Consider the following 23020-nt stretch of genomic DNA (forward strand, 5'->3'; position numbering starts at 1 on the left):
TTAACTTAATAATTAGGATTTACAAAAACTCACTCTCATATGTTAAAATTGGTGCTTATTTATCAGGACCTTTAAAAGTACTGAAAGGTACAAAACAGGGATACCTAATGCATCCTCTTTTATTTGCTCTGTTAATTGAACCATTAGCCAATTTAATAAAAAGAAATTCTAAAATAAAAATATTTTCAGTAAATAAAAACTGTTGTTCTAAGTTACAACTCTTTGCAGATGATATTTTATTGACCATTGGAGATATAGATACATCCTTAAAACATATCATACATTCATTTAATCTTTTTGAAACAGTCTGCAATTTAAAATTTAACCAAAATAAAACAGATACCCTTCTAATAAATAAAAAGCCGATCTTCTTGTTAAAGCAAAACAATAATTTTAACTGAAAAAATGAGCAAAAATGGGTAATTATAAAATCTATGTGGAATGAATCACTTAAAGAGAATTATAATAATTTAGTCAATATTATTAAGCAATGATTACAAGAATGGAATAAAGCATTCTTTACAATTGATGAAAGATTAATGTTAATTAAATTGATTATTTTACCAATGTTTTTATTTTTTTTATGCAAACACTAATTGCTGCTCCTACAAAAAAGTTAAACAAATACATTCACAGATATTAAAATTGCTATGGCACCCACAAAAGCCAAGAATCAGCTTTTTCTGGCATTATAAAAGCTGGGAGCAAGTAGGAGTTGTATTCCCAAATATTGAATTATATGTTACTTCAATCACTCTTAATTTAATAAGTCTTTGGTTAAATGCTGGATGTTCGTCAAGATGGAAAACTATTCATAAATCTTAATTAGTCTCTAACTTTATGGAAGAAAAAGAGAGTTTATTTTTCTCTGATGCAGATAAGACATTCATATTTCTAAAAGACATTATATTTAACAACAAAAAAGCCCACAAATCTTACTCCTTTCCTTAATTACACAGTAAATAATTTAAAAAAAATGTATAATAATTATTTAGTTAATAATACACTGTTTCTAATGTTCTCAATAGCATTCACTAAAGGCTGCGTATATTCCTTTAACCTAAATAAACTACTAAAAGAAATAAAAAATAATGCACTAAATTACTGGTATTTTTGAATAATAATATGGATTTTTGAATAATAATACAATTTATGACCCAATTTTTAATAATAATACGATTTATGACCCAAATCATCTTTTGGCAAGATATAACCTTAAACAAGACAATTGGCCAAATATACAAACATTTAGAAAATTTCTTGTAAATTAATTTAGAAAATAGTCTAAGTGCTGATTCAATAATAATTACTAAAATATTATCCTTAGTATCCGGAATGAACTCACAGAAGATTACATCTATATCCATGATTTATAAAATCCTGAGAGCTGAAGTGCACTCCTCAGAAGAAACCTTTTGGAGCTATTCAACTAAAGTCAACAAAGAACCCTTTTTTGAAACTAATAAATCTTAAGTATTCAAACTCTATAAATAATACATCCTCCTCCACATATTGGAAAATCTTTGCATGGAAGTTCCTTCAAAGAAGTATTTTAACCCCAAGCAAAATAGCGTTAATGTATAATAAAGAGATAGTTAAATGCTGGAGATGTGAAACATTAGATGCTGATTGGATGCACATGTTCCTAAAATGTTCAATGGTAATACCATTTTGGTCTGAATTTAAAGATTTTACTAAAGCACTGTGGTTGGGCAATTGTGAAATAACAGACTCATTCATTTTTTCAATGTGCCAATACCAGGGTCAATTACAAAAACACAGACATCTTCTTTGGTTACTAATTGCAAGGAAAATTGTTACAATCAATTGGAAATGTCAGAAACTCCTCTCATTCTCACATTTTATTTCTTTAGCCAAATTGATCTGTAATAGAGAATTACTAACTGACTACCTTAGAACACCAATTATTATGCATAAAAACTGTAATGGTTGAAATTGAAAGATCTTTTAGATAAATATTAGCTTTGATAAGGATTTTTTGTAGTTATGACCTTGTATATAGTTATGTTTTGTTGCATCTTAATTTTATTGGTTATTATTATTGTTGTGCTTTTATTTATTGTACAATTCAAGATTGTTTAAAAACTCAATAAAATATTTTGAAAAAAAAAAGAATTGGCACAAAGCTGTGATATCTGTATTGCATCAGTACTACAAATGCTCCAGGGAGAATAACACCAGCTAAATTCCTCCTGGAAGCACTGTGCAATTTCAGCCACTCTAACAGTGAGAAAATAATTCCAGTTTGCACCTACATTCTACTTATCTCCTCAGATCACCCTCATTATTACAGAATCACTGCTCTTGGCTTATGGTCATTGATATAATCCTGTTACTAATCTATTGTTTAGTCAAGTCATTCTGTAACCCTGCCTATCAGCATTTCTCCTTGACAATTTGATTCTATCTGTCACAACCACCAAATGTTTTAAACCAAATTCCCTTGGACAGAACACCACTGCTTTGCCTTCAGGTAACTCTGTTAACATTAACGTCTCACAGAATTCAGGATATTACCTCTGATTTCTAACCTTAAATTGCATTACAAAACTATTACAACATTCTTTGAAATCTGAGGTCTATTATTTTACCTTCTTGACAACTAATGCAGATTTTGAAGATTATGTTGCTGTACTGTTTATGACTACCAAAGCACTTTCCAGGGATGTAAAATCATTAACTTGTTTAATTTATCATTCAGCATCAATTTAAAATGTTATGGCCACTGCATTTAAGGTTATCTTTTGTTTTCGTACAAGGCAATAAGAATTTAAAATGCCATGTTTCTACTTAAAATATGTATTTGTTTAGGATCGGTGGGGACCCTCCCCAGACAAATTTGTACCACCTCATAGAGGTTTACCTCACCATTTAAGAATGTAACCACTCTTTAGAAGTAATGTATCTACTCCACTGTAATGCACAAGGGGGAGTAAAAGTGGTGTATTATTCCAAGTTATACTTCTTTTAACAACTTTCTCTCTCACAGCCTTCAGTGCCACATATCAAACAATGACAATAAAGTCAAGGAAAGGAGTGAAAAATATCCTGAATGTTACAAATATGCCAGATGCTTCAGACAATAATTGTCAGTAACAGCCTTGTGCATGGGGACATTCCACATGCAATCATAATGATATTACAGAATAATGCAAAACTGCAATATGTGTCAAAAGGCAGATTTTTTAAAATTTTATTGTAACAAAATGACATATTTTAACCTGCTTGACTACTGCACAGAAAACTCACAGGTGATTAGTGGCCTATGTACTGGAAATGCCGGCCAGTGGTAGGGCTGAGCTGTCAGTGAAGACTGACCCTTCCCACTAGGGCTGTTGTCATACCTCTTGTCAAATGGGTAGCACCTCTGGGGAAGGTTACAGGCATTAATGCACTACAAAGCATGGATATGTGTGCTGCTAAAGAGAAGAAATTTGTTTAGCCCCAAACAGAAAGTATGCAGAAGTACACAACCATGAAGGAGAGGAGTGTAGTAGGCATTGTACTACACCTACTGGCAAAAAAAGGAGCAGTTAGGATCAATGCATACAATCTTCTGATTCCTGTCATAATGAGGGCCTTTCATCTCCATCTCTAAGCTCCAGTGTTTATTGTCCTTAGAAGCCAGCAGTCAGGTTGAATGAATATGTCAAAAAGGAGAAATGGGGACTAGAAGTTTTTTTTGGCAAATCAGGGAGCCAAAAAGAGCATAAGCATACAAAACATTCTTCTTTAAGTTTGTCTAATCCGTTTTCATTTGTTAGTCTTGTATGCAATAAGTAGACAAAAGTGACAGAATCACTATCTTGAACCCATGAGTCAAACGGCTTTACTCCTCTATTACCACCATTATGTTGTTATGTCTTTCGGCTTTTCCCGGTAAGGGGTCGCCACAGTGGAACTCCGGTCCACTAATGATTGGCAGTTGATTTTTACGTGCCGAGTTGCCAGCCCTTATGCACAACCTTCAATGAAGGTATTCCCATTCACGCATGTCTCCACGCAGAAGACACTCTAGCTGAGAATTGAACCGGACAGCGTCTTACTGTGAGGAGACAACGCTACTGCAGCACCACCACTGCGGTATTACCACCATTATAGGAAAGTAAATTATAATGCAACTTAACAGACTTAGAGAACAACATCACCAGAATAGGGTAATGGTACCCATGTTTCTACCACAGCATTCCAGAACTGAGACACCCTTATGTAATCTGTTTTCTCTGAAATCCATGATTAACTGTACTTGGTTATACTGCACAAGAACACACGAAACATAAACGCTAAATACGTTGATTCTTGTTCTTCCTCTGCACTCGTTGCATTTTACCTAAAACAAAGGCACATCTTCACAACGGTCACAACACAGAAACATTTTCTTATCCCCATTGTTCTGTCAGATGTTTTCAGATTCCATAAACACAAGATAAGCTTTTCAGTGCAGGCTGACAATCACATTTTGCTGATGTAAATCTGGCGAGCCAGGATCGGTCCTTTTAACTTTTGTAAATGAGTGATGCAGTCCAACTATGAGATGTATTAACAAGGCATAAAGAATGAAGGGAATGACAACATGGATTCTGAACTTAAAACTAACATCATCTCTAACAAGGCTGACATCTTGAATTTCTTTAGACTCATAACACTATAACCTAACTATTGTAAAAATGTAAATGAAGGAGAAAACAAGAATCTAACAGTTTACTTACTGGTTATGTCCAAGATCCTAGAATGTTTTTTTTTTTTTTATAGGGTGAAGTCAGCCCCTGGGAATTTTGAAGTAAAATTAACTGGAAACTCATTTGAATAGCTGCTGGTAGAATGAGACCCATTCTGAGTGCTGTTAGTATTGTAGTGATTCATAAATCATGTTAGATTACCACGTCTGAGTGCTGTCAGTATTGTAGTGATTCAGAATGAGACCCATTTTGAGTGCTGTCAGTATTGTAGTGATTCATAAATCATGTTAGATTACCAGGTCTGAGTGCTGTCAGTTTTGTAGTTATTCATAAATCATGTTAGATTACCAGGTAAGTACTTCGGGTTCCTATTACGTCGTCGAATTATTAGGTTGTCGAATGCTAAATGTCGAAACCTAAACGTTGACTGACCCAGAGACTCCCCATACTCTGGAATAGATTGCCCATACATGTCAAGCAGAGCGCCTCATTGGCCCTCTTCAAAAGGAACCTTGATGATTTGATGGGAGATAGGAAATAGGAAATTCACCCCGGGGATCATGTCAGTTGCCCTGCTAGACAGGGGCCCAGAGAAGTAAATATTGTGGGAAGAAATTTCCAGGGAATTGTTATGGCTAGGCTTGCATAGGCCTTAGGGCCGATAGCCTAGTACCAACCTATGAACGCTTAAAACCGCTACCAGTCAATTACGCAAATTGTTTCCCAGGGAAAAAGTTTGCCTGGCCGTCATTGGGGATTTGCCCTTTTCCCTGATGTAGAGCAATCTTGGAGTTGGTATATTTAGTTAGTGGGGGTGTGGGGGCCACAGCCCCCCCACGTTGGGGGATGTGGGTGGTGAAACCCCCCACTTGATTAGGGTTTTAAAGTATGTTTTTCTTATGTTGGCCAAGCAAATTTTTTCACAGGGGAAAATTTGCGTAACTGGCCGGTTGTGGTGTTGAGTGTTCGACATTTAGGTGTTGACATTTAGGCGTTCGACAACCTAAGTGTTTGACATTGTAATATAGACCCAAGTACTTCATCTACTGTTGCAACTTAAGTTCAATTCTTACCTCATAAATCCGGATCTTTTTCTGTTACAAATAAATCAATTAGGCTCACCTTGATGTCAGTCTTGTCTTCTATCATCAGATTCCTCAGTGTGTCTATATTGTGCATAAGCTTGTAATGAACAGCAATTAGATTTGGCTTCTGAATGAAGCTTAATTCTTCTGTAATCTGTGTAGTTAAAAGAAACAAGCAACTTAAAGGAGGCAAGTAACTTAACTTTCTATATTTGTTTCAAGCTTAATTTATTCTTTTAAATCCATTGGGGTTTACCCATGTCCGGCCTTCCTACAAATTCAAGTCTCCACATAGTTACTCTTCCATCAGAGCCTACTAGCTAAAGTTGGAAAGTCAAGCCTTGCCCCCCCCACCCCCAAACATGTAAAGCTGTCTCTGACAAAAGAGATATTAAAACAATTTGTGAAGATGAGAAACTGACTTCTCTATTTGTGCTCTGAATACATGGCTTTTGTTTAATCAACCCTGTGAACTTCAGGAGGTCCCGTGTGCCATATGCAGCAACCATGGTGAAGGAAAAGCCATGTGTCATCCTCACAGAAGGCAGAGCTACATAGTAACACATGGCACAAACATTTATGTTTCCTTTGATAAGTTCTTTAAAGTGAGCATGCTGCAAAAATGCTGTAGGGTTTCCTCCATCTCTGCAAACTTTGGAAAAATCTGTCATGATGTCAGTTACTGTGCATTGTCTAGGTCAGAGAGATCTCATAAAATGCTTCCCCTCTATTAGTAATCTAGCAAACAGTGGAAATTTTGTGAAGAGGATATTAACAACACAAATGTCAGCACAACCACTACTGGACTGACATTAAGAGCACAAACAGTAACAGCCACCATGACTGGATGGACATTAAAAATACAACACAAATGATAGCACAACCACTACTGGACGGACATTAACAACACAGCTGGTAGCACTCTCACTACTGGACTGACAATAACACCACAAACGGTAGCAGAACCACTACTGGACTGACATTAACAGCACAAATGACAGCACAGACACTACTGGACTGACATTAACAACACAAATGGTAGCACAAGCATTACTGGACTGACATTAACAACACAAATGGCAGCACAACCACTACTGGACCGAAACTGACAACACAAATGACAGCACAACCACTAGTGGACTTACATTAACAACACAAATGATAGCACAACCACTATTCAACTTACATTAACAACAAAAATGGCACCACAACAACCACTACTGGAGTAATAACAACAGATGGTAGCACAACCACTACTGGACTGACATTAACAAATGGTAGCACAACCACTGCTGTACTCACATTAACAACACAAATGGCAGCACAACCACTACTAGACTGACATTAACAAATGGTAGCATGATCCCTACTGGACTGACATTCACAACACAAATGGTAGCACAACCACTACTGGACTGACATTATCAAATGACAGCACAACCACTACTGGACTGACATTAACAACATAAATTGTAGCACAACCACTACTGGACTGACATTAACACAAATGGTAGCACAACCACTACTGGACTGACAATCCCAACACAAATGGTAGCATAACCACTAATGGACTGACATTAACAAATGATAGCACAACCACTACTGGACTGACATTAACAAATGATAGCACAACCACTACTGGACTGACATTACCAACACAAATGGTAGCATAATCACTACTGGACTGACATTCACCAATGATAACACTGCCACTAATGGACTGACATTAACAAATGATAGCACAACCACTATTGGACTGACATTACCAACACAAATGGTAGCACAACCACTATTTGACTGACATTAACAACACAAATGGTAGCATAACCACTACTGGACTGACACTAACAAATGGTAGCATGACCACTACTGGACTGACATAAACAACACAAATGATAACACAACCACTACTGGACTGACATTAACAACACAAAATGGTCACCCTACTATTCAGGTATGACCAAAAAGCAACTTCGGGTGTACTCTCTAGTCCAGCTGGTGAACCTGGGTATCCTGAGGCAATGTTACAACTGCCTCATGTACATAGACAACCCTCTCCTACCACAAAACACTAACATATGTGAGAGATGCAATTATACAGCCAAACTGGAGGCTAAGGTTTCTCCACCCAAGACTGGAACAGGCAGTCATGAGGAGAAGGTTAACACTTGCACCACACCTCCAGCCTCACAGAGACATACTAAACCAGCACTGGCAAAAAATACACATAAATACACAAAATCATACTCGGAGGCTCTAAATAAAAACCTGCAAAAGCATCAGAGTGCTCCAAAGCAGACACCCACAAAACCTGCACCTCCCGTCACAAACCAGACAACGCATAAAACACAAAATCAGTGTGCCGCACAATCACAGCCCTTAAGGCGAAATAACATACCTAACACACTAGTAACAGGTGACTCTATAGTCAGGCACACTGACGTCCCTCTCACTAGGCTGGATAAGGAGAAGGTTACTGTTAGCTGCCTGTCAGGAGCCAGAATCCGCCACATAACACAAGCACTCAGGTCACTCCAGAACAAGTACAAATATGACTCTGTCATTGTTCATGACGGTGTGAATGACCTGAGACGTACCTCCCTGGACTACATGAAAAGAGACATGGAAGAGCTCTCTGATTGTGTAGCCCAGGCGGGTATGATCCTGAACCTGAGTAGCATCCTACCCTCACCAAGAATGATACCTCAGTATAAAGAAAAAATGATCAGTTTCAACAATTGGCTAAGCTTCTGGTGTCATTCAAAGGGGATCCAGTGTCTGTCAGCCTGGGACGACATGCTCGACAAGCTGCGTTGCTTCACAAGATACGGCTTGCACCTGTCACCCCTAGGCTTTCAAATACTGACCAAGGCTCTTGCTGCCCCTATAGTGCCTTTTTTAGGCAAGGCTCAAAAGTCAAACCCACCTCCATAAACAGCACAAATAAAAAACTGAGGGTTATGCTACTCAATGCCAGGAGTTTAAATCTCAAAATGCATGCACTCGAAGCACTCCTCAGTATGGAGAATGTTGACATCTGTGCAGTAACTGAAACTGGTTCAAGGCTCAAGAAAGCACTCCAGCACTACTGGGCTACAACTCATACCACACATTTCAGCCACAGAACACGGACCGAAACACAAAAGGAGGGGGTGTATCCATATTCATCAAGGAAACCTACACCTCCAGGTTAGTGGCGCAGCATGATACCTCTGAGATCATCCATGTGCAACTAACATCGGACAAATCTGCAATGCAAATTGTGGCCTGCTACAGATCACCCTCCATGATCCAGGACGACCACTCTGCCTTTCTGGAGACAATGGCAAACATGAAGGTCTTACTGAACACTGATATTGGGCGATTTCAATTACCCTACCATTAACTGGGAAAACTACCTGAGTATAAACTCCCAGGCTCAGCACTTCCTGGAATTTATCAACTCCAACACCCTGGATCAGCTGATAAACTCCCCTACCAGAAGTGAAAACATATTGGACCTGGTCATCACCAACACGGGCGATAGGTGTTCCGCACCAGAGGTCAACCTGTCACTGGTTAGATCAGACTATAAACTAATCACTCTGGATGCCCACACCCCACCACCTCCCCCAACCAAGGAAACCACAGTGAAAGACTTTTCTAAAGCAAACTTCACCCTACTTAAGACAGAGGAGGTAAGTTTCACAGCCCCCACGCTAAAGGATAACGCTGCCCAAGATGCAGAATCCTTTACAAATGCACTCTATGAGCAGCAACAAGGATGCATGGATCGTGCCATCCCTAGCAAAACCAAGACTCACTCCCCTAAGAGAAGGAAACCAGTCTGGTGGACCCCTGCCATAAACAGGTTATACAATAAAAGGAGGAAACTAGTTCAGAAAAAAAGCAAATCCCAAGAAGGAAAGACATCCCTGATCAGTATCAGTAAGAAACTCAGGTCCCTCATAAAATCATCCAAGGCTAACTTCGAAAGACAAATAGCCAAGGATTCGAAAGATAATCACAAAGCCTTCTTTAGCTATGTCAAGAATCTAAGTGGCAACTCACAGATATGCTCTGAGCTAGTGCAAAATAGCACAAAATATACTGAACCTACTGATATTGCCAACATCCTGGCAGATAGATTCAGTGCAAACTTCACCCCCCTCTCACCTCCAAAAGGGCCCACAACAATACCGGAAAAGTGTAGTGTCCCAGAAATCACAGATGCACAGGTGAAAACAGCCCTTTCAAAAGCCAAAAACACAGCGTCAATGGGGCCAGATGGTGTCCCAGGATGAGTCTTGCACGAACTAACCCCCCACCTAAACACACTGTTCAACCTCAGCCTCTCCACAGGCTACTTGCCCATAGAATGGATCACAGCAACAGTTATTCTGCTCCACAAAGGAGGGGCCACAACTGACCCTGGTAACTATCGCCCCGTAAGCCTGACTAGCCTGGTCTGCAAGGCTATGGAGTGCACCATCATGGAACTCATTAACAAAGATATTGGGAACCTTCAAACACTTGACCCGACCCAGTTCGGCTTTGTTAAGGGCAGATCATGCCTACTAACCCTGGTTGACTTCTTTGAGACAGTCACCAAGGCCATAGACGAGGGAAAGGTGGTTCACACAGCCTACCTTGATGTCGCCAAGGTGTTAAACACAATTCCTCACTCGGGTATTATAGAAAAATTCACCAGCCTGAACATAAACCCCTACATCACAAGATGGGATGCTAACTGGCTTACAGACAGAAATCATGTGGTAAGAATAGCAGGCTCCTGGTCCGACTCTAAACAAGTCACAAGTGGTGTCCCGCAAGGTTCGGTCCTGGGACCCCTAATGTTCGGCATATACTTCTCAGAAGTGCAGGCAAACACAGGAGGACTATGGCTAACCAAGTTCGCCGATGACTGCAAACTGGGAGCCATAATTGACTCGCTGGCTGACACGGACATCCTCCAAAAAGGCCTTACTGAGAAGGACACCTGGTGTCAAAGTCAAGGCCTCAAGCTAAATGCCAAAAAAATGCATAGTTATCCCATTTAGGAAAAACAAAACACCCATGAATTACCACATAGGTGGCAGTCCCCTTAATACAGAAGAGGTAGTAAGAGATCTGGGGATCCAGGTAGATAGTAATCTCTACTTTGACAATCATATTGCCAAAGTAATTAGGAAATCCTTCTATGTGGCCCATCTAATTACTAAAGAGTTCACATCTAGAAATAAACAGGTTATAGTGCCCCTCTACTCGTCACTCATCAGACCCATCATAGAGTACAATGTCCCATTTGGGATGTACCTCACAAGACACTTCCAACAGCTGGAAAGACCACAAAAGTACCTCACCAAGAGGATTACTGGCCTCAAACATATGTCCTATGCAGACCGACTGAAAAAACTCTGGCTGTACTCAGTGGCATATCGCTTACTCATAGGTGATCTCTGCCTGACTTACAAAGCCATCTCCAACTCAGAATTGATGGACATGCTCCACCTAAAGAAATCCAAGTCACTGCGCGCCACACGCTCAGTCACCAAAGCCGTAGATGAGGGTAAGGTGGTTCACACAGCCTATCTTGACCTCGCCAAGGTTTTTGATGCCATCCTCCATTCTGGAATTATAGTTAAACTCACTAAACTAGGTATAAATTCCTATGTCACAAGATGGGTTGCCAACTGGCTCACTGACAGAACCCACACTGTAAAAGTTGCAGACTCCAAATCTGACTTCAAGCCAATAACAAGTGGAGTACCACAGGATTCAGTCCTGGGACCTCTCCTGTTTAGTATCTACTTCTCTGAGGTACAGGCTAACACAGAAGGCCTCTGGCTAACAAAGTCTGCAGATGACTGCAAACTAGGAGCCATAGTCGAGTTCCCAAATGATGTGGACCTCCTACAGAAGGGCCTCACTGAGACAGATGCCTGGTGTCAGAGGCATAGCCTCAAGCTCAATACCAAAATGTGCATTGTCATCCCCTTTGGTAAAAACTCTGTACCCATGAACTACCACATAAATGGCAGTCTACTTAACACCAAATGTGTGATAAGAGACCTTGGGACCCAGGTGGACAGTAGTCTCTCCTTTGATAATCACATCACCACAGTAGTCAGGAAATCCTTCTATGTGGCACACCTCATCACAAAAGGGTTCTCATCAGGAAAAAAGAGGTTATTGTTCCCCTCTACTCAGCACTCATTAGACCCATTATAGAGTACAATGCACTTTTTGGAATGTACCTCACAAGACATCTGCAGCAGCTGGAAAGGCCACAGAAGTACCTCACAAAGAGGATTACTGGCCTCAAATAGATGCCTTACACTCACAGTCTCAAAAAACTCCAGGTTTACCTCACAAGACATCTGCAGCAGCTGGAAAGGCCACAGAAGTACCTCACAAAGAGGATTACTGGCCTCAAACAGATGCCCTACACTGACCATCTTAAAAAACTCCAGCTTTACTCTGTAGCATCGCCTACTCCGAGGAGATCTCTGCCTAACATATAAAGCTATGTCAAACCCAGAGCTGTTGGACATGCTACACCTAAAGAAATCCTAATCCCTCCGAGCTACATGCTCTAGGGACCTAAACTTTGTCACCACAATAAACAGGACATGCTGGAGGGATAGATTCCTGTCCCAAAGACTTCATATTCTCTGGAACAAGCTACCCATCTATGTCAAGCAAAGTTCCTCATTAGCACTCTTCAAGAAATATATTGATGAGTGGATGGAAAATAGGAAATACACCCTAGGGATCACTTCTGTGGCTCTGCTCAACAGGGGCTCAGGAAAGTAACTTTCTTGGGTGGCATAAGCCAGGGAACCTTGTTGGCTAGGCTTACTTAGGCCCTTGGGCCGATAGCCTAGTATCTACCTATGAACCACTACTGGACTGACATTTACAACACAAATGGTAGCACAATTACTACTGGACTGACATTAACAATACAAACAGTAGAATAACCAATACTGGACTGACTTTAACAACACAAATGGCAGCACAACCACTGCTGGACTGACATTAACAAATTATAGGACAACCATTACTGGACTGATACTAACAACACAAATTGTAGAACAACCACTACTAGACTGACATTAACAACACAAATGGTAGCACAACCACTACTGGACTAACATTAACAAATGGTAGCACAACCATTACTGGACTGACACTAATAAATGGTAGCACAACCAATACTGGACTGATCTAAACAACACAAATGATAACACAACCACTACTGGTCTGATATTAACAACATAAATGGTAGGGCAACCACTGCTGGACTGACATTAACAACACAAATTTTAGCACAACCACTACTAGACTGCCACTAACAAACAGTAGCACGGCCACTTCTTGACTGACATTCACAACACAAATGGTAGCTCAAACACTACTGGACTAACATTAACAAGTGATAGCACAACCACTGCTGGTCTGACATTAACAACACAAATGGTAGCGCAACCACTACTGGACTGACACTAACAAATGGGAGTACAACCAATACTGGACTGATCTAAACAACACAAATAACACAACCACTACTGGTCTGATATTAACAACACAAATGGTAGGACAACCACTGCTGGACTGACATTAACAAATGATAGCATGACCACTACTGGACTGACATTAGCAACATAAATGGTAGCATAACCACTACTGGACTGACATTAACAATGCAGATGGTTTGCCCAACCACTACTGGACTGACATTAACAACACAAACGGTAGCACAACCACTACTAGACTAACATTAACAACACAACTGGCAACATAACCACTACTGGACTGACATTAACAACACAAACGGTAGCACAACCACTACTAGACTAACATTAACAACACAACTGGCAACATAACCACTACTGGACTGACATTAACAACACAAACGATAGCACAACCACTACTAGACTAACATTAACAACACAATTGGCAACATAACCACTACTGGACTGACATTAACAACACAAACGGTAGCACAACCTCTATTAGACTAACATTAACAACACAATTGGCAACATAACCACTGCTGGTCTGACATTAACAGCACAAATGGTAGCACAACCACTACTGGATTGAGATTAACACAAATGGTAGAACAACCACTAATGGACTGACATTAAAACCACAAATGGTAGCATAAGCACTACTGGACTGACATTAACAACACAATTGGTAGCACAACCATTACTGGGCTGACGTTAACAACACAAATGGTAGCACGACCACTACTGGACTGACGTTGGCAACACAAATGGTAGCACAACCACACCTGGATTGACATTAACAACACAAATGGCAGCACAACCACTACTGGATTGAGATTAACACAAATGGTAGAACAACCACTAATGGACTGACATTAAAAACACAAATGGTAGCATAGGCACGACTGGACTGACATTAACACAATTGGTAGCACAATCATTACTGGACTGACGTTAACACCACAAATGGTAGCACGACCACTACTGGACTGACGTTGGCAACACAAATGGTAGCACAACCACTCCTGGATTGACATTAACAACACAAATGGTAGCACAACCACTCCTGGATTGAGATTAACACAAATGGTAGAACAACCACTAATGGACTGACATTAAAAACACAAATGGTAGCATAAGCACTACTGGACTGACGTTAACAACACAAATGGTAGCACGACCACTACTGGACTGACGTTGGCAACACAAATGGTAGCACAACCACTCCTGGATTGACATTAACAACACAAATGGCAGCACAACCACTACTGGACTGACATTAACAACACAAATGGCAGCACAACCATTGCTGGTCTGTTTTTAATAACACAAACAGTAGTATAACCACTTTTGGACTGACATTAACAACACAAATGGCAGCATACTCACTGCTGGTCTGATATGAATAACAGAAATAGTAGCACAACCACTACTGGACTGACATTAACAAATGGTAGCACAACCACTCCTGGATTGACATTAACACAAATGGTAGCAGAACCACTACTGGACTTATAACCCAGCTGGAATATCAAACACACCAACAGCAATGACAATATTATAAGCTAGTTCTCACAAATCTTAAGTTAATGAAGAGATTTTCAGAATTTTAATGGATTTCAGTATACTATCGAGAAAGCGTAACTGAACATTTATATTACCTGTTTGTTATCAGCTTTAAGCCTGATCAGTCTCTGATACAGATCATCAGATTTTTCTGAGGAGATATCCACTACCGTATTTGCAGGAATGCCTAGATTTAAAGCGCCTTGAAAATTCTGTGACAAGGAAGCATCCATTTCTTGTTTAGTCTGTCATGAAGAAGAAAGAATTATGATTTTCACCTATAGTTGTCACAAAAGGCAGATCCAGATATTATTTTCCACAATATTCTGATGGGTTTTAAAGCAAGTATTACACTAGATTACCATAATCTTAATTTAGCTGCAAACTATGTCTGATAGAAGTACAGCTTGCTTGTGCTCTTAATGGATATAATGATGTTCAAACTTAATAATCAATTGTACAACAATTCAAAAAATAAAGAATTGGTGCATTTCAAATGCAATTGTAGACATAAACACACAACCACAAACACATTTGCTAAAACTTTTTTTTTCTAAATAATTCAGGAACTGATTGTTCTGGTCCCACAGTACTGATAAACCTATTCATACAAATAAACCTTATTATTATTTAACAAACTGCACACCGATTGGGCAGAGCAATGAGTCTGCCCATTGTAAAGCAAGCATTAACCAACCGGAACAAACCTGGTCAATACAACCACAAACTCTCCAAAACTAAAATATAAGGCACTTTTTTCCTGACAGCCTCCCTCTTGTATGTCTATGTCTCCTCCTCCTTGCTCTGTTGTGAAAAACTTGAATGCCATCATTGCTGCATTCCACTGACCTACTGTGCAAGCACGGGAATATACGTGCTGCATGTATGTGCAGTGCATCATTCAGATGTCTAAAAGGCGAGAGGAAAATAAAGTCGCATCATATAATCATTTCATTTAAAACAAGGTAAGCATTTTTTTCTTAAATACAGTCATTGTAAGAAGCAGTAATCCAGTCTTGTGTGTGGGTAATGCAGGATTTACTCATGGCTAGCTTTAATTTGATTACTTGTGCTTCGCTCTTGAGGTCAAACCAAACCAACCATCAGTAAATCCTGTTTTACTCAAATCCATTCATGGATTACAGGTAAAACAGCAATTGCATTCCCTACCATTAAACTTAAGGCAGTTCTAAACAAATACAAGTATTCACTTAAACATCACATGCAGATTTGGCCATAGTAAGGCATTGCAGTGTCATTGACTCAACGGTTAGCACGCTTGCCCTTGGTGCTGGAAGATCAGAAGGCTGTGGGTTCTATTCCCACACCAGGTACTTGGATTCATTTCCTAATTCTGATACTCCACTGCAGTAAAAGGGGATGCTGTTCTCCACAGGTTGTCATCCTAAGGGGTGCTATGCTCCTGAATGTGTGATCCTTTGGATGACATGCTAAACTTGAGGTCCCTTCTGTTTGAGTTGGTGATAGCTCAAGAGGATGTAAAAGATCCCACAGCACTTATCAAAAATGACAAGGGGAGGTTCCCTGGTGCTCTGGCCAAATTTCCCCTTGTCTCCATGAATATCATATTGGTCTCTCCTGAAAAGATGATACTGACCTAGTGAAATCAGCCAGTTCATAAACAGTATAATAAACAATATATAACAGACAAATGTAACAACTGATAGAAAAGTGATCTATTTGTATTAAATGTAAAGATTTTAAAACAGACAAAAATAGAAATATGCCCTGTTGTATTTGAAAAAGATTTCAGTTTTTCACACTGAAATCTAGGTCGTGTATGCAAAAGATACAGTTTGGCAAGGATCCCTACGACATTAAGCTCATTAGCAATAAAGATGCCACAAACTGTAAGTGAGGGTTCATTACTATCTCTATTTAAAAGGAAGAGGAAACAAATCACACATTTGTCCCTTCCATGGAATAGAAAGAAGATACATCACCCAAAAAGTATAAATCAAAGCTGGTAAAACACTAACTGAATACTAACATCTGTGCCAAAAACATCTGGCAGTTGCCAGTATAATGAATCAAAAACATCTGGCTGTTACCATTATAAGGATGTTCTGTTCACTAATACCTGGCAGTTACCAGTATAAGGATGTTCCCTTCATTAATACCTGGCAGTTACCAGTATACAGATGTACTTATAATTAATACCTGGCAGTTACCAGTATACAGATGTTCCCTTCATTAATACCTGGCAGTTACCAGTATGCAGATGTTCCCTTCATTAATACCTGGCAGTTACCAGCATAAGGATTTTCCCTTCATTAATACCTGGCATTTACCAGTATAAGGATGTTCCCCTTATGAAAACTTGGCTGTTACCATTATAAGGACGTTCTGTTCATTAATACCTAGCAGTTACCGGTATAATGATGTTCTGTTCATTAATACCTGGCAGTTACCAGTATAAGGATGTTCCTTTCATTAATCCCTGGCAGTTACCAGTATAAGTATGTTCGCTTTATTAATACTTGGCAGTTACCAGTATACAATTGTTCTCTTTATTAATACCTGGCAGTTACCAGTATAAGGATGTTCTCTTCAATAATACCTGGAAGTTACCAGTATAAGGATGTTCTCTTCAATAATACCTAACAGTTAACAGTATAATGATGTTCTGTTCATTAATACCAGGCAGCTACCGATATAAGGATGTCTGTTCATCAATACCCGGCAGTTCCCAGTATAATGATGTTCTGTTCATTAATACCTGGCAGTTACCAGTATAAGGATGTTCCCTTCATTAATCCCTGGCAGTTACCAGTATAATTATGTTTGCTTTATTAATACTTGGCAGTTACCAGTATACAATTGTTCTCTTTATTAATACCTGGCAGTTACCAGTATAAGGATGTTCTCTTCATTAATACCCATCAGTTACCAGTATAAGATTAATACCTGGCAGTTACCAGTATACAGATGTTCTTATAATTAATACCTGGCAGTTACCAGTATACAGATGTTCCCTTCATTAATACTTGGCAGTTACCAGTATAAGGATGCTCGCTTTATTAATGCTTGGCAGTTACCAGTATACAGATGTTCCCTTCATTAATCCCTGGCAGTTAAAAGTATAAGTATGTTCGCTTTATTAATACTTGGCAGTTACCAGTATACAATTGTTCTCTTTATTAATACCTGGAAGTTACCAGTATAAGGATGTTCCCTTCATTAATACCTGGCAGTTACTAGTATACAGATGTTTTGTTTATTAATACCTGACAGTTACCAGTATATGGATGTTCTCTTCATTAATACCTGGCAGTTACCAGTATAAGGATGTTCTGTTCATGAATACCTGGCAGTTCCCAGTATAATGATGTTCTGTTCATTAATAGCTGGCAGTTACCAGTATAGGGATGTTCCCTTCATTAATACCTGACAGTTGCCAGTATACAGATGTTTTGTTCATTAATACCCAGCATTTCCCAGTATAAGAATGTTGTGTTCATTAATACCTCGCAGTTAACAGTATATCAATGTTCTATTCATTAATAGCTGGCAGTTACCAGTATAATGATGCTCCCCTCATTAATACCTGTCAGTTACCAGTACAAGGAAGTTCCCTTCATTAATATCTGGAAGTTACCAGTATAAGGATGTTCTATTCATTAAACCTGGCAGTTACCAGTATAAGGATGTTAGTTTCATTAATACCTGCCAGTTACCAGTATAAGGATGTTCGCTTCATTAATACCGTGCAGCTACCAATATATGATGTTCCCTTCATTAATACCTGTCAGTTACCAGTATACAGATGTTCTCTTCCCTTCATTAATACCTGCCAGTTACCAGTATACAGATGTTCTCTTCATTAATGCCTGGCAGTTACCAGTATAAAGACATTCCCCTTATTAATACCTGGCAGTTACCAATATAAGGATGTTCCCCTTCATTAATACCTGACAGTTACCAGTATACAGATGTTATCCTCATTAATATCTGGCAGTTACCAGTATACAGATGTTCTTATCATTAATACCTGGTAGTTACCAGTATACAGATGTTCTCTTCATTAATACCTGGCTGTCAGAAAAATATGTATTAGTGTATGTATTAGTAATATGCTTAGTGCATTTAAGGCTTGAAAAGGGTTAACACATTTATTCTATTTCACACTGCATAAAACCTGTACAAATTGCAGAAGCTTTCTAACCTTGTATTGTCATGAAATATGCGCAGCTATAATCTTTGCTTATGCTTTGGGAATTTACAGGGAAGCAGATAATTTCTGCTTGTGTCAGGAAAATAATGAATAGATGTATCACTTGTATGAGACTTAGACAAGGAGTTCCGCTTGTGCTGTGAGAAAATACACAGCTGCAGAAGCTATAGATAATCAGAACAAAGACTGCTTGAAAATATGAACTGCAATCAGCATTTGCTTGTGCCTAAGGTAGAAAAGTACCTTGAAATGTAACACATGTATTAGAACTACACAATAGAAGCTTGTAACGAGCTAGAGCCCACCAAGGCCAGGTTGTTTTTCTCAAAATGTTTTTCATAAATCCAGTCATGTCAGCAGAAAATCTGAGTAACATCTGCTGTAGAACAATATTGAAAGTTGTGTTTGATTACGTCAACCATAGAAGGCAAGGTCTTGTAGAACAGTATAAGAATAGCATACTTCCTGTTAGTAGTTAGGCAAAATCCTGTATCTGCATGTTTTTGTCTCCTTGCAGCAAGTTATTAAATGTGCCTTATCTGAACCTTACGTGTATTGGTCTTTTGAAGTTTTTTCCTTTGACAGATTGGTCCTTCGGACCGGAAATCCTCACTTTGCCTCTGATCAGACAGGCCAGGTGGCTTGAAACCGTACGGGGAAGAAACGACATCAGTTCTTCTTATTCAAAAAGCCCTCCGACTGAATTGTCGTACAAAAGAGGCCAGCCACTTTCTGATCTGCGACTGAAGGATGGGTTTTTCACGAACCAGGTGATCAATCACGAAGGCTCAGGTAAGGTGAATCTACCTTTTTTTCTGTTTTAGATCAGGGACTAGATTTGTATTGTTTTTGTCAGGACTGTATTTTTACAAGTCAGGGACAGAAAAGATTACTGTCTTGTCATAGATCAGGGAAACAGAGTAGGTAGTCAGTCACTCTGAAGAGACTATAACAAAATCTGTGGTACCACGTTAAAAATAAGGAGTTACGTAACGATTAAAAAGGGTAGAACAAAATGGGTAATAATTGCACAAAAAGACCCCAAAATCTGCCGTTAACCGAAGATGCAAAATACATGCAGTCATAGCATGCTGATAATATTAAATACTACTCAAAGTGGGTTAGTAAGTATGAATTTGATGGTAAATTAGAAAAATCCTCACTTATCAAACTTGTCAAACAGCTTAAAACCGATTCCAAAGGTCGGGTAAAAAAGCAGCGCCAATTAGGAATTCCTCAGGCACACAGGTGGATTGATGAAGTAAACCATAGGGAACAAAAGAAGAACAATTCAAAAACAATGTTTTTAGATAAGGAGGACAATAACTTAGTAATAGCATCGGTCCCTCCACCCACCTTACCAGAATATGAAGCAAGCGAACAAGTTAGTCCACCCCCGCGATATCCTGCTGTCACTGTAAATAGAGACACTACAAAAGCAATACCATTTATTAGAGATCCCATCGAGACCAGGTCTCGAACACGGGCAGGTAACTCAAAAGGGGACATTGAATTATATCAAATGGGTAGGAATTCACGATCTATGAGTGAAGAAGAAATATGCCCACTTATAGAAGTACCTAATCCTCAGGCAGGGCAAGAAGGTCAGGACCCAACTATTCTAGTGTATAGACCCTGGACTCCTGAAGACATCCGGAAAGCCACTGAGGGAATTCCCCATCCAAAAGTTAATTTTAGAAAGTTCTTAGAAGATTTACAAGGAATGAGGCTAAGTTATAACTTAAACAGAGAAGAGGTAGAAAAAGTAGTCAGACAAATTGTGGGACCAGATTGGCACATGATTAGTGGCAACTCTAATCCCCGTGACACTGCACACAGACCCCTCCCACAAAGCAGCGCAGAACTAGACAACAGAGTAAAAGGTCTTACAGACCACATCTAGAAATGGAAGCCTAGGGCAGACTGGACTTCCATTAATCAATGCATCCAACAAGAAGATGAAACTATTGACAGATATTATGCCAGACTGTTAGAATGTTTTAATAACCATTGTGGAATGCAGGTTCCTGAGGATCAGACACAAGATTACCCATATGAGCAGCATTTAAAGAATGCATTTTTGAAAGGCAGCATTGCACCCATAAGCAGTTTTATTACAAAGCACATGGTAGATCATCGTACAAGCAGGTTACAGTCATTACTTGAATATGCTAGGCATGCCGAAAGGCATTTTAATAGCAAAAAGAAAAAGAAAGCCCAAGTATTTTCTGTAGAAGATGGAGCAGAAGTATATGTAGTACAGTCCGGGAAAAAGGGCAAGAGAAATACCCAGGGAAACAAACAATCTGATCAGCGATCAGAGGACTTTGAAGGGCGAAAGAAAAGGGGTGAATGTTTTAAATGTGGTAAAAAGGGACACTTGGCAAAGGATTGCAAGAAAAACAAGAAGGCAACCACGGAGGACAAGGAGGGTGAGGACTGACTATATGATAGTCAAGAATGACTAGAAGGGGATAACAGAGAAAGGACAAATGAGAATGTGATAGGAGTAGTAGAGGATGTGACAGAAGAAATAGAGGAAGTGCAGGAAGTTACGGATAGTGAAGAAAATGAAATATTGGATTTAGCTTTATTGAGCTTAGAGCTCTATATAGCAGACACAAAACCAGAAGTTATACTCCTGGTAGAAGCGAGGGAAGGCAAATTCTTGTGTGACTCAGGGGCATCACGCACCCTGATACATCCCTCCAAACTGCCAGAGAATTCAGAGTCACCTGATTACATACTAGTGAAAGCAGCTAATGGACAGCTGTATCGGGAGCCCCTCTCCTATAATATTGCGATAACTGATCCTGTTTCAGGATTGACCCAGAAAAGCAAAATTGTTGTTTCCGCAAAATGCCCAGTAAACCTCTTGGGCAGAGACCTTATGCAGCTATTTGGTATAGCAGTAGTTCCGACTATGCAGGGTATGGAAGCACAGCAACAAATTGATACCTTTGCAGTGCAATCGGAGGGTGAAATGTTCTATTGGTACAGCCGGGACTTGGTTACGACTGGTCCAGAGGCAGTGACCGGAGAGTTGATGAACGTAGCCATCAGCAAGTTCCCCTCCCTTGACATTGATAAACAACATTTGTTGCATTGTACACTGTATTATTGTAACACACCAGGACCTGATAAGGAATATGAGCAAGAATTGTTTAGAAATCGTGCAAACAGATTGATATTACGTAATCTGTATTGGGACATGGAAGGGAACAGTGTAGCCAGCTGTTCATTGCCCCAGGAGTTCTTTGCACTTTATAAATCTAATTGATTACCACGTTAGCTTAACTAAGGACAAGAATGTAAAATGGGTAGACTTAGGAGAAAAAGTCACGAGATGGGAAAAGCAGATAGAGTTAGAACTGTCAGAACAGGGAATACAAATGCAGAAGTTGAATTGGATAACTCAGACCCACCCAGCCGTGCACTTGCAGTCTAGCTGGACAGCTGATTAGCACTCCTATTAAAGGAGGAAGAGAATGCCTTACAGAATATTCCAGAAACTCTCTGGTCAACAGGAAAGTCAGATGTAGGACTTATTCATACAGCGGGACCAGTTATTATCACGCCAAAGTCAGCATTTAGACCACAGAAAAGACAGTATCCCTTAAGAAAAGATGCTGAGGTAGGAATCAAACCTATTATAGCAGCTTTACTTAAGGAAGGGGTGCTGGTGGAATCTCCTGATTCACCATGTAACGCACCCTTATTTCTTGTTAAGAAAGCGAATGCAGAATGGCGTATGGTCCAAGATTTGCAAGTTGTAAATGACGCAGTAATACCAAGGGCACCTACAGTGCCAGACCCACACACCCTGTTGAATGATTTAAAACCTCAGCAAAAATATTTTTCTGTGGTAGATATCAGCAATGCGTTTTTTTCTATACTGATACACCCTGACAGCCAATATTGGTTTGCATTCACATTTCAGGGGAAAAGGTATACATATACGCGACTACCACAGGGATA

The 23020-nt window shown here is 39.5% G+C and overlaps 1 protein-coding gene across 1 annotated transcript in view; it reads right to left on the reverse strand.

Annotated features, from left to right (window-relative positions):
* Nucleotides 1-23020, reverse strand: part of LOC122816124 — a 446542-nt gene that overhangs the window by 262489 nt on the left and 161033 nt on the right. The window contains exons 5-6 of the mRNA XM_044088883.1: nucleotides 14943-15092; nucleotides 5823-5939 (exon numbers count right to left, since the gene is read on the reverse strand). Coding sequence (XP_043944818.1) covers nucleotides 5823-5939; nucleotides 14943-15092 — 267 coding nt within the window. The remainder of the gene's footprint in view (nucleotides 1-5822; nucleotides 5940-14942; nucleotides 15093-23020) is intronic.

The sequence above is a fragment of the Protopterus annectens genome, chromosome 12.part0, assembly GCF_019279795.1.
Source record: "Protopterus annectens isolate FY-2018-M chromosome 12.part0, PAN1.0, whole genome shotgun sequence".
NCBI lineage: Eukaryota > Metazoa > Chordata > Ceratodontiformes > Protopteridae > Protopterus > Protopterus annectens.